Source organism: Rhinichthys klamathensis, unplaced genomic scaffold, assembly GCF_029890125.1.
Source record: "Rhinichthys klamathensis goyatoka isolate OS25496 unplaced genomic scaffold, OSU_Roscu_1.1 h1tg000109l_1, whole genome shotgun sequence".
Lineage (NCBI taxonomy): Eukaryota > Metazoa > Chordata > Actinopteri > Cypriniformes > Leuciscidae > Rhinichthys > Rhinichthys klamathensis.
This window is the reverse complement of record NW_026606647.1, coordinates 5,139,233-5,151,319: the sequence shown is the minus strand read 5'-3', so window position 1 is coordinate 5,151,319 and position 12,087 is coordinate 5,139,233. Positions and strand designations below refer to the sequence as shown.

At 40.0% G+C, this 12,087-nt stretch overlaps 1 protein-coding gene across 1 annotated transcript; it reads left to right on the top strand.

Moving 5' to 3' along the window:
* The first annotated feature begins 2,032 nt into the window (after window positions 1–2,032).
* LOC130087620 (uncharacterized) lies at window positions 2,033–12,050 on the top strand. The gene is made up of 10 exons (XM_056254028.1): window positions 2,033–2,713; window positions 3,274–3,389; window positions 7,975–8,131; window positions 8,381–8,573; window positions 8,759–8,854; window positions 9,394–9,489; window positions 10,039–10,134; window positions 10,674–10,769; window positions 11,308–11,403; window positions 11,943–12,050. The coding sequence occupies exons 2-10, from the start codon at window positions 3,281–3,283 to the stop codon at window positions 12,048–12,050; spliced, it is 1,047 nt and encodes a 348-aa protein (XP_056110003.1). The 5' UTR covers window positions 2,033–2,713; window positions 3,274–3,280.
* The last annotated feature ends 37 nt before the right edge of the window (window positions 12,051–12,087 follow it).

The window sequence follows — 12,087 nt, the reverse complement described above, 5'->3', positions numbered from 1 at the left end:
ACTTACAAATTACTGACCCTGTGAATGAAACAGGACATGTTTTCTACTGTACTATACTATACATACTCTAGTAAGTCTACAATATATAAAATTATCTTTATTATGATTGGCTAATCTAATCACACAAAAGCGCTGATTACACCGCCATTCAAAAGGGAGGGTCGAGTTGCACAATTACTTTTAAAATTGGGTGATCATGTTTTAATATACACATAGTTGTGTCCTCAACACCACGACTGCAGCTTACATCATGTCCTAACCAGCTGAACAACCAGCAGAAACAATGTTCTGTACATGCTAAAATGTTTATATGGAATGTTTAATATGGAATATTATACCATATGTAATGGTTATCTGTTTGTTCATGTTGACCTGAATGAGGATGCTCCTGTACCAGCTGATATGTACTTCCACTGCAGTCTGAGATGATCTGGGGTGCACTGAGATGCACTTTACATACTGAGAGAGAGAGATGGGACAGGAAGGAGATAATGAGGAATGGCCGCAGTGGTCATATGAGAGCAGGAGATTGCTGGGTATGAGAAAAGGAGCAGGAAGTGAAGGATATAGCAGTCAGCAAGGTCAGAGTTTCGTGTGTGTAAGTAATGCATATGCTTGTATGAGAGAGTGAATGAACGAGTGCAACGCTGGTCATGTGAGCATGCCGGAGAGAGCGAACGAGTTTCATTCATGTGCCTGTATCCTTTCCTCAGAACAGAGTGTTCCAGCGGTCCTGCGGGACAGAGCAGCGCACCATGTGACTCCTCTGCGCTGCTCTTCGGCTATGGAGCCTGACAGCTAACCTCCACCACAAACACACACACTGCGCAGACATCCAAAGCATTTTTATCAACAGGTCTGCTTGCAATCAGTGCTAATTTACCGCAGACCAGCGATCTGGAAAACAAAACTGCATCAAATTAAATACACGGAAATAAAACTTCATGCTATTTAGTTCCATGACATTCCAGCATGTTGCGTTTTGCTTGATTTTGCTGAAGTAACCCCAGAACAATCAAACTTTGGCAGGCGCATTAAACAGGCTGTGGTCAGTGATGAGGGGAATGTTTAGACAATGTGCTTCGAGAGGGGGGCGATGTCAGAAGCTGGCCCTTTTCTTTGTGATCCATTCATTAGTGGAGTAAACAGGATATGATGTCACCCTTTTAGTTACCCTCGCCTCACACACAGCCCTTTTTTATTTTTAAGAAGTCACAGCTCGGAAGACTGGTGGGGGGGGCAAAACTTTTACTGCGACACGGGTGCTCTAGAGGGGGAGAGAGAGAGAGAGAGATGATGAGACTGAGAGAGACAGCAGCAAAATGGAAAAGAAAAAGTACAACAGGACACAGACAGAGGGGGGAAAGACAGTAAAAGCTATTATGGAAACAGAAAGTGGCAGAGACAAAGTGGGAAAAGGAGAGGAAAAGAGGAGGGTGATTGGGGTCATCCTGGTCGCCAGCCAAGACAAACAGAATGAAGCCAGTTTCCCAGCCCAGGGCTACACCGAACTCTCCCATGCACTTCACACACACAATTGCTAATAAACACTAACCTCTCCATCCTCAAGCCCAGCCCAGGCTGCACACACTGGAGGGAATTTCAAATCTGACTCAACGTGGCTACAGCACATGACTACACAAACAATTAAAAGGGTTCCCACAGTTTTTGACTAGTTAATTTTTGACCACTGACCTTTAAAGTGAAAAAAAAAAAAAAAAAACTGTTGTGATGAATTTCCAAATAAATGTTAGATAATGGCCTTTTGAATTCAGTGTTTTTAAATTTACCTAAAACAAAAAACTATTAAAAACCCTTACATTAATTATAACAAAGATAAAATATTAAATGAAAATGTAAGCTTAAAAATCTTAAAGGGGCCATGACATGATTTTTTTTTATTATTTTACTTTATTGCTTGAGGTTCACTTCTAATGTTAATAAAGTTTTTTGTACACAAAAAACAAATAAACATATATAAATATATGTGTGTGTGTGTGTGTGTGTGTGTGTGTGTGTGTGTGTGTGTGTGTGTGTGTGTGTGTGTGTGTGTGTGTGTGTGTGTACTTGTATTTCTTACTTTATGGGGCCCAGTGACCAGGAGCACACCAACGGTATGGGGTCCAACAACCTTGTGGGGCCCGAAATGGTGGGCCCCACACCGATTTCAATGTAAACTGCCTCAGAAGCCTCTGCTGATATGCCTCATGCTTTTTTTTCACTTTCCCCACAAGGTGATAAAAACTGGTTATGAGTGTGTATGTGTGTATGCTCTCTATCGCCCCTGTAGCTGGGAACGTGGTATTGCAGCAGATACACACTACCGGAAGTGTGTGTGGCTTTAGCCAATGAGAAAGGCCCACGGAGAGGGAGGGAGGAGCCGTGTAGTTTTATTGGATGCGCCCACGCTACACGCACATTGTTACTGGGTTTTAATCTTCAATTCCTCGTGTTTTGACTCTGTTTCAACTGAAGAAACACTTCATGTAGGCTAAGCAACAGGATTCTGTAATCCTATAGTATTTAACTATACATCTGATATAGTTTAATGTGTATTTCTAGTCGTGTGAACAGAATGATGCTTAATGAAGTAAGGTTTTAAACAGATGGCTAACATTAGCTGCTAAAAGTTCACGGAGACGGCATTTTAAACCGGAAGTTCCACGCGCTTCGACTCTGAACACACGGAAAACACTCTTCATGTGAGAAACCGGTAGGTGAATTTATTTGACTTTTTACATGATATTCGTTTCAATTCTTACTCAATTTCATAGCGCACCTAAATGATAGTTAATGATGTAGGATTTTATTCAGATAGATAGCTGATAATGTTATGAGCTGGTGATGCTATTTATAGATCGATAGCTGATCATGGCGGCTGCGTAAGAAGCATTTTATTGCATTAACGTTACATGATAATTTGACTCCGTTGTCTTTATAGTTTTGCAAAAATCCATTAATGTATTGGTTTGCCAACTATTTCACAGACTTTTTTTAGCTCATGTTTTAATTTATCAGACATGATTGCAGATCACGTGCAGCTGACAGACTATCTGTTTATTGATCTATTTTACAGTATTTACAAAATGGCGGAATAGATCTAACTATCATTTCTGTGTTGTTGTCTGACCTGTGCAAGGTAGGCCTACATTTAGATCTTAAACCACTGAATATTAACGTTACATTACTTGAAATTGTTAGATTTTTTTTTTAAAGCTAATTTCCCCATGCTAATTTTATTTATTTTTATTGTGTATGTGTAACTATTTTCAGAGCCATAATGTTGAAAAGAAAGACAAGGATACGGCCTGTTGATGATGCCAGGACACACATTCTGTCATTGAGGGACAAGCCTGGGTTTATGGAACGATTTATCGATAGTAACAAAGGTATGGGACAGCATATTACACATTCATTTCTTAGTACTGATCGTTTGCATACGCTTACATGATAATCCATGTCTTTGTAGTTGGAAAATTATAAATTAGCATTGGTTTTGTAAAAGTGTCCACATTGTGTGTTAATAATAGAGCCAGGCCGATATTAGGCATTTTCCTAACTATTGGTATCGGTATTTATAATGGCCGATAAATTAATATTTTAAATGCGGGATGCGGTTATTCATGTCAGGGTGGCGCTGCCAATAAAACCTAAAAGCTGTCACAAAGAACTGGCAAAAGTAATGATTATGAATACATCAAATATAGCAAGGAGACATTTTAATTGTTTATTAATAAACAAGTGTTTTCAGTCAGTGTCGCTGCAAAGATGAACTTACGACGCTGACTCGCGATCTTCAGTGAACACGCCAGAGAGAAATGCACATTTCATACGGATTACATTTAGCAGAGATCAGTCTGTCTTTCTTTTTGAATTTTTCTGTTTAAAAGTAGACATTTCAATATAGATATATTTCTCAGGGGCCGTATTCACAAAGAATTTTAAGGCTAAAAGTAGCTCCTAACTGGCGAATTTAGGAGCAACTCTTAAAAATAATGTCACTCCTAACTTAAGGACTCCTAATTTTTTTCACTAAGAGTAATTCACGAAGCATTTTAGCCCTATAAGTAGCACCTAAGTCTGGGACAGCTTAAAAGAAGTCGAGAGGACTCCTAACTCACTAAGACCTATTCACAAAGGATTGTAGCGCATACCACCGCCTCTCGCAGTCGTCCGGGCTCCGCGACACAAGCGGGAATGCTGCATTGATCTGCAAACAAATCCTCTCCCATTCTCACGCTTAGTTTTGCTTGATATCCCAGTGCCGAATTTCACTTTGATTATGTTTTTTTTTTTTTTTTTTTTTAAGCACCAACTCGGCCAGCAGCAGTAACTGATCCTGCGTCCAGTTGGGCTTTCTTTTTTACGTTTTGGCGACTTCATAATCCACTGTCATTCAACTATTACATTACTTCAATAAGAGCAACATTTCCTTGCTTTAAGTAGTCTATTTAGGCTAATAGGATGTCAATTAACCAAGCAAGTGTTAATGCAAGTGTTGTTTTTCATTATTAGGCAAGTGGCGGTTTTCATTGGGGTATTAGACTACCTTAATTTAATTTAATTCACGACTTTTCTCTCTCTCTCTGCCTTTTTAGAATCACACTTAACTGGAGCCTGCACAAACATGTCATTATATATGCATTTCGATGACATTACTATTATTAATTTGGTGTAGGACACAGACATATTTAGATGTCGTAATTCCATGATTTGTTGCGTCTGTGTTATGCTCCGCATGATGGCCCTGTCATCTAACAACCAATCACCGTGATCACTGCGAGGAAGCTTGTGCATGAGAACTGACGTCATCCATAGCAACGAAGACTCACTCTTAGTTTAGGAGTTGTCATTTTCCTTACTAAGAGTAGGTCTGAAAGGTGCTGTGATTCTGTGATTGTTTTTTCCTTTAAGAGAAAACTCCTAGCTTAAATATTTTAGTGCGATTTAGGAGTACTCCTAGTGGTAAGATAAAATTCTTTGTGAATACGGCCCCTGGTCTATATGCTGAGTTTCTGTTCATTTATGAGACGAGCTCCAGTTCACCCGCCGGCGCCTCCATGTTGATTATCTATTGTTCGCTATATTTACTTCTTATTTATTAAAGGAGAACTCCGGTGCAAAATGAACCTTTGGTCTAATAAAACATTGGTACCTAGTCAACCGTTCTCTGAGATTTGTCTTCATGATAATCGGATGTAAAGAGTTTTATCTCTAAAAACTGTTTAGCGTATAACGCTTGTAATGGGGGCATATAATACACTTCGTGTATACAGACCATACAGACAGGAGCCATCTTTGGAAAACAGTCTCGACTAATCAAACCACGAACGACGTGCTAAGTGAGCTGAACTGTATGAAGTTCAGTGAACTTCTGAACTGTATGAATGGCGTTCGTGGTTTGATTAGTCGAGACTGTTTTCCAAAGATGGCTCCTGTCTGTATACACGAAGTGGACTGTCTTTATCTTTATCTTTATCGGTCTGTACACTTACACAGTTCTCAATGCTTCGTTTTGCATGTAGGGACCCTCATTATGTTCCTGTGTTCGTGTGGGGCTATTTTGAGCCTTGTTAGTGGTATAAACTAGCGATTTCTTTTTACTTATTATATGCCCCCATTACTAGCGTTATACGCTAAACAGTTTTTAGAGATTACTAGCGTTATAAGCTAAACAGTTTTTAGAGATAAAACTCTTTACATTCGATTATCATGAAAACAAATCTCAGATAACGGTTGACTAGGTACCAATGTTTTATTAGACCACTGTACTGTACATATGAAATTAAAAACGTTTTCATTATGATATTATTAATTTTACTTTAGTAAAAAGATCTGAGTTATTCCTCCACTGGTAGAGATTAGAGGAATTAAGACTAAAAATAGAAGATAATAAGGTTTTGTCAGTGACACTTTTGATATTTATTGGTACAAGTTATGTTTTATATAATGTGACTAAATTAAAATACAAAGTCGTTAGTGAAGATTATGCAACAGTATTTAGAATAATATAACATGCAATGCAAACTAGTTTGGTTACAGCTCAAATGTATCATTCTCATTCTATCATTCACCCTGCCTCCATTACATATCTTTGTCACACAAGTGTTTGATCACCTCATTTGAGTAGGGTTGGGTACCGAAACTCGGTGCCAATAGGGAACCGGTTCCGACGTAAACGGTAGTAACCGGACCGAATAAGAACGACAATTTCGGTGCCTGACTTAATTAGGCACATGCGCGCGTGCGCACACACACACACGCACAGTCTCTTCTGTCTCGCATGCGCGCTGCCGCGCTCTTGCTCGCAAGGTTTGTTTGGCTGCATTTCACGTGTAAAGTTACGCGTCAGAACGCCCTCTGGGTGTGCCGATAGTCTGAATCCCATATAGAATCAAGCCAATACATTGGCTAATGGCGCGGGCGCCGCCTCGACGCACTTACGTCTTCATATTATGTTGGCGCGCGCGCCATCTGCTCCTCAGATTTCTCTGCCGAAAAAGGAAGCTGGTCGGCAGCGCGAGGAGCTTGGCAGCGTCTCGTTCCCTATTGAGAGAACATAGGTTACACCAGTAACCAGAGATGTTCTCTTTCATAGGTTCACTTAACGCTGCGTAGCTAAGAAGCAGTGGATTTGTAGGCTGCTGTATCACGTGCCGTTTGAACTGACGCGCTACAGCGATCTGTCACATTTCTAAGAGCCAAAACGTTATTTATTGTGTGAATCTCGTAAAAATATTGACAGAATCTGACAGTTGTGGATTTGTTCCATATCAAAAGTAACCTTCTCTGTCTTGTCTGTCGGTGTCCTCTTTGTCCGCGATTTTTCTCTGCGTGAGAAAATGGATGTGTGGCGTGAGATCGTGAGTCTCACGGTCAATGCGTGAGAGTTGGCAGCTCTGCCTGCAAGTAATCTCTATTAATCTCCAGTATTATTACATTGTTTGATACAATATTGTTTTATTTGATATTATGTAAATGTGTAAAATGTAGCCTAATGTAAAAAAAAATATTTTATATTGGTTTTATTATTACCGTATGTTACTTGTATTTATATTGTTTAAAGATTTAAGTTAATATTGTGTCCAGTTTGGCCCTGTAAATAAAAGGGTATTATTTTTTGATAAAGTGTGTGCGGTTTCGTTTTCTTAAGTACCGTTTCAAGAACCGTTTAAGCACTGGAACCGTTTAAAAAATACCGAGTAGGTACTGGTATCGGATAAAACCCAACCGATACCCAACCCTACATTTGAGTGGTCATTGCAAAAAAAAATTTTTTATACTGTGTATTCTATATACAGTACCCATCAAAAGTTTGTACACACCAATAGGAAAGTGTCCAAACTTTTGACTGGTACTGTACTATAATACACATATACATAATATTGCTACTGTATTGTAATATACACATAAATAATATCGGCCGATATCGGTATCTGTCTTTTTTTATCGGTATCGGCCCCTAAAAATCCATATCGGTCGGTCTCTAGTTAATAACCTGAATCACAGACCCCATCCACACTACTGCGTTTTAGTTTAGAAAGGGAGAATTAAAACGAATACGATCTCAGTCCAAACCAGCGTTTTAGCTGCATATTAGAATTGATCTCGGGCCACATTAAAACGACTGAAAACGTGGATCACGTGACCATTCACCAACACTGGGCATGCGCGTGGCGGTGTAAACCTAGAGACTTTCAAACATAGACTGTAAAAAAAATGCTTTCAAACATCAAAATGTAATTTATTATGTATTTGTGTAAATAAATGCTATGCTATTTAAAAAGCTAAATTGCAATGAACCATGACGGGTAGCCCTCTGTGCGCACACACTCGAAATTAGTATTGGTACCGTTCAGATATTTCAGTATCGATATTTTTGACAACACTAGTTATACCACATCTGTATGTGAAGGGTTAAGACAACACATTTTTCTTCCAGTTAAATGTATTTTTAATTGTTTGTCCTCATAGGAAGAGGAGTGTTTACTACCCAGCCTGTGGAAGCCGGAGCTTTTGTTTTGGAGTACAGGGGTGAACTCATTTCAGCAGAAGAATGCCGGGCAAGAGACTACACTGAGTTACAGAGCACATTTCTGTTTGAATTTGAGTGGCAGAAGCGTCACTGGTGGTGAGCATGGAAACACGCATGTTTTGTAGAGATGTTGAAAATTCTAATGAAGACATGTAACACACATTATTGAGTAGCTGATGAATGAACAACAGCAGGACCAATCTTTTAATCGCACATGGCTGGTGAACCGCAGCAGTTAATTCCAATGATAAGTCTTGAAGTCCCCCTGCTGTCAATCATTTTATGGGTGGTGAAATTTGGTATTGTAGTTCAACAACTAAAGGGTGGGTTTCTTATTTATTTTAGTATTGATGCATCCAAAGAAGACCGCTCCCTTGGAAGATTGATTAATGACAATCACAAATCTCCAAACTGCACCATGAAAAAAATCGTAGTAAACGACAGGCCACATTTGTGTCTATTTGCTGTGAAGAAAATTGAAATAGGAAGTGAAATCGAATACAACTATGGTGATTCACAATGGCCATGGCGTAAAAAGGTGAGTTGGTTATATTAGCTATACTGATTTTAATTATTTTTTTTTAAGTGCTGAATAGCACAGCTACATCTGTTTTCTACAATATGTATTTCATTATAAATCGTATATTAACCTGATTATCTATGCATAGCTATGTGATCTCATATGCATGATCTGTTTCTTAGAACTTTTTGTATGATTTCCAGGGGCCAAAGCAGCAGACTTCTGTTCTAGAGACCAAAACATCCCTAACAGATCACTCTTCCCATGATGACTCCAACAAAGATGCTGTCGTCACACAGGTAAAGGAGTAACGTCGACTCTGTCATCACAATCTATTCTAGACTTGCCCTCATGCTGCATGTCAAGCGCTCACACACACACATTTCTAGTCTAGGCCTTATGGGGCCCACACACACATTTCTAGTCTAGGCTTTATGGGGCCCTCCCCTCAAACGAATGAATTCACAGTTAAGCTCAAACACACACACATTTCTAGCCTAGGCCTTATGGGGCCCACACACACACACACATTTCTAGTCTAGGCTTTATGGGGCCCTCACGTATGGATCTCACTCTTAGGGATTTTACATCATTGGTACAACACCTGTCAATATTTAAAGTAGTGTAATTGCAGGTGTAATTCAACACTTCTCAAGCTGCTGCATGTTCAGAATGAGTATTTTGGATGTAATGCATTGCAACATCTTATTTGTTGCTGTTACCTCTAGAAAAGATGAGTGTATGCTCTTATATTTCAGCTGTGCTAGATGAGAAACTGTTTTCACATGAGCTAACTTTTGTTAACTTTGGTTTCTGTTGTTTTTTGTCTGATTTCCAGGAGCCAAAGCAGCAGACTTCTGTTCTAGAGACCAAAACATCCCTAACAGATCACTCTTCCCATGATGACTCCAACAAAGATGCTGTCGTCACACAGGTAAAGGAGTAACGTCGACTCTGTCATCACAATCTATTCTAGACTTGCCCTCATGCTGCATGTCAAGCGCTCACACACACACATTTCTACTCTAGGCCTTATGGGGCCCACACACACATTTCTAGTCTAGGCTTTATGGGGCCCTCCCCTCAAACGAATGAATTCACAGTTAAGCTCAAACACACACACATTTCTAGCCTAGGCCTTATGGGGCCCACACACACACACATTTCTAGTCTAGGCTTTATGGGGCCCTCACGTATGGATCTCACTCTTAGGGATTTTACATCATTGGTACAACACCTGTCAATATTTAAAGTAGTGTAATTGCAGGTGTAATTCAACACTTCTCAAGCTGCTGCATATTCAGAATGAGTATTTTGGATGTAATGCATTGCAACATCTTATTTGTTGCTGTGACACTTGCTGTTACCTCTAGAAAAGATGAGTGTATGCTCTTATATTTCAGCTGTGCTAGATGAGAAACTGTTTTCACATGAGCTAACTTTTGTTAACTTTGGTTTCTGTTGTTTTTTGTCTGATTTCCAGGAGCCAAAGCAGCAGACTTCTGTTCTAGAGACCAAAACATCCCTAACAGATCACTCTTCCCATGATGACTCCAACAAAGATGCTGTCGTCACACAGGTAAAGGGAGTAACGTCGACTCTGTCATCACAATCTATTCTAGTCTCGCCCTCGTTGCGCATGTCAAGCGCTCACACACACACATTTCTAGTCTAGGCCTTATGGGGCCCACACACACATTTCTAGTCTTGGCTTTATGGGGCCCTCCCCTCAAACGAATGAATTCACAGTTAAGCTCAAACACACACACATTTCTAGCCTAGGCCTTATGGGGCCCACACACACACACATTTCTAGTCTAGGCTTTATGGGGCCCTCACGTATGGATCTCACTCTTAGGGATTTTACATCATTGGTACAACACCTGTCAATATTTAAAGTAGTGTAATTGCAGGTGTAATTCAACACTTCTCAAGCTGCTGCATGTTCAGAATGAGTATTTTGGATGTAATGCATTGCAACATCTTATTTGTTGCTGTTACCTCTAGAAAAGATGAGTGTATGCTCTTATATTTCAGCTGTGCTAGATGAGAAACTGTTTTCACATGAGCTAACTTTTGTTAACTTTGGTTTCTGTTGTTTTTTTGTCTGATTTCCAGGAGCCAAAGCAGCAGACTTCTGTTCTAGAGACCAAAACATCCCTAACAGATCACTCTTCCCATGATGACTCCAACAAAGATGCTGTCGTCACACAGGTAAAGGAGTAACGTCGACTCTGTCATCACAATCTATTCTAGACTTGCCCTCATGCTGCATGTCAAGCGCTCACACACACACATTTCTAGTCTAGGCCTTATGGGGCCCACACACACATTTCTAGTCTTGGCTTTATGGGGCCCTCCCCTCAAACGAATGAATTCACAGTTAAGCTCAAACACACACACATTTCTAGCCTAGGCCTTATGGGGCCCACACACACACACATTTCTAGTCTAGGCTTTATGGGGCCCTCACGTATGGATCTCACTCTTAGGGATTTTACATCATTGGTACAACACCTGTCAATATTTAAAGTAGTGTAATTGCAGGTGTAATTCAACACTTCTCAAGCTGCTGCATGTTCAGAATGAGTATTTTGGATGTAATGCATTGCAACATCTTATTTGTTGCTGTTACCTCTAGAAAAGATGAGTGTATGCTCTTATATTTCAGCTGTGCTAGATGAGAAACTGTTTTCACATGAGCTAACTTTTGTTAACTTTGGTTTCTGTTGTTTTTTTGTCTGATTTCCAGGAGCCAAAGCAGCAGACTTCTGTTCTAGAGACCAAAACATCCCTAACAGATCACTCTTCCCATGATGACTCCAACAAAGATGCTGTCGTCACACAGGTAAAGGAGTAACGTCGACTCTGTCATCACAATCTATTCTAGACTTGCCCTCATGCTGCATGTCAAGCGCTCACACACACACATTTCTAGTCTAGGCCTTATGGGGCCCACACACACATTTCTAGTCTAGGCTTTATGGGGCCCTCCCCTCAAACGAATGAATTCACAGTTAAGCTCAAACACACACACATTTCTAGCCTAGGCCTTATGGGGCCCACACACACACACACATTTCTAGTCTAGGCTTTATGGGGCCCTCACGTATGGATCTCACTCTTAGGGATTTTACATCATTGGTACAACACCTGTCAATATTTAAAGTAGTGTAATTGCAGGTGTAATTCAACACTTCTCAAGCTGCTGCATGTTCAGAATGAGTATTTTGGATGTAATGCATTGCAACATCTTATTTGTTGCTGTTACCTCTAGAAAAGATGAGTGTATGCTCTTATATTTCAGCTGTGCTAGATGAGAAACTGTTTTCACATGAGCTAACTTTTGTTAACTTTGGTTTCTGTTGTTTTTTGTCTGATTTCCAGGAGCCAAAGCAGCAGACTTCTGTTCTAGAGACCAAAACATCCCTAACAGATCACTCTTCCCATGATGACTCCAACAAAGATGCTGTCGTCACACAGGTAAAGGAGTAACGTCGACTCTGTCATCACAATCTATTCTAGTCTCGCC

What these genes read in the sequence shown, in the direction of transcription:
- LOC130087620 (XM_056254028.1), top strand. Translation starts at nt 3,281, where the DNA reads ATGTTGAAAAGAAAGACAAGGATACGGCCTGTTGATGATGCCAGGACA. An exon ending in AAGATGCTGTCGTCACACAG is followed by an intron (nt 10,770 to 11,307) that starts GTAAAGGAGTAA and finishes TCTGATTTCCAG; the next exon opens with GAGCCAAAGCAGCAGACTTC. An exon ending in AAGATGCTGTCGTCACACAG is followed by an intron (nt 11,404 to 11,942) that starts GTAAAGGAGTAA and finishes TCTGATTTCCAG; the next exon opens with GAGCCAAAGCAGCAGACTTC.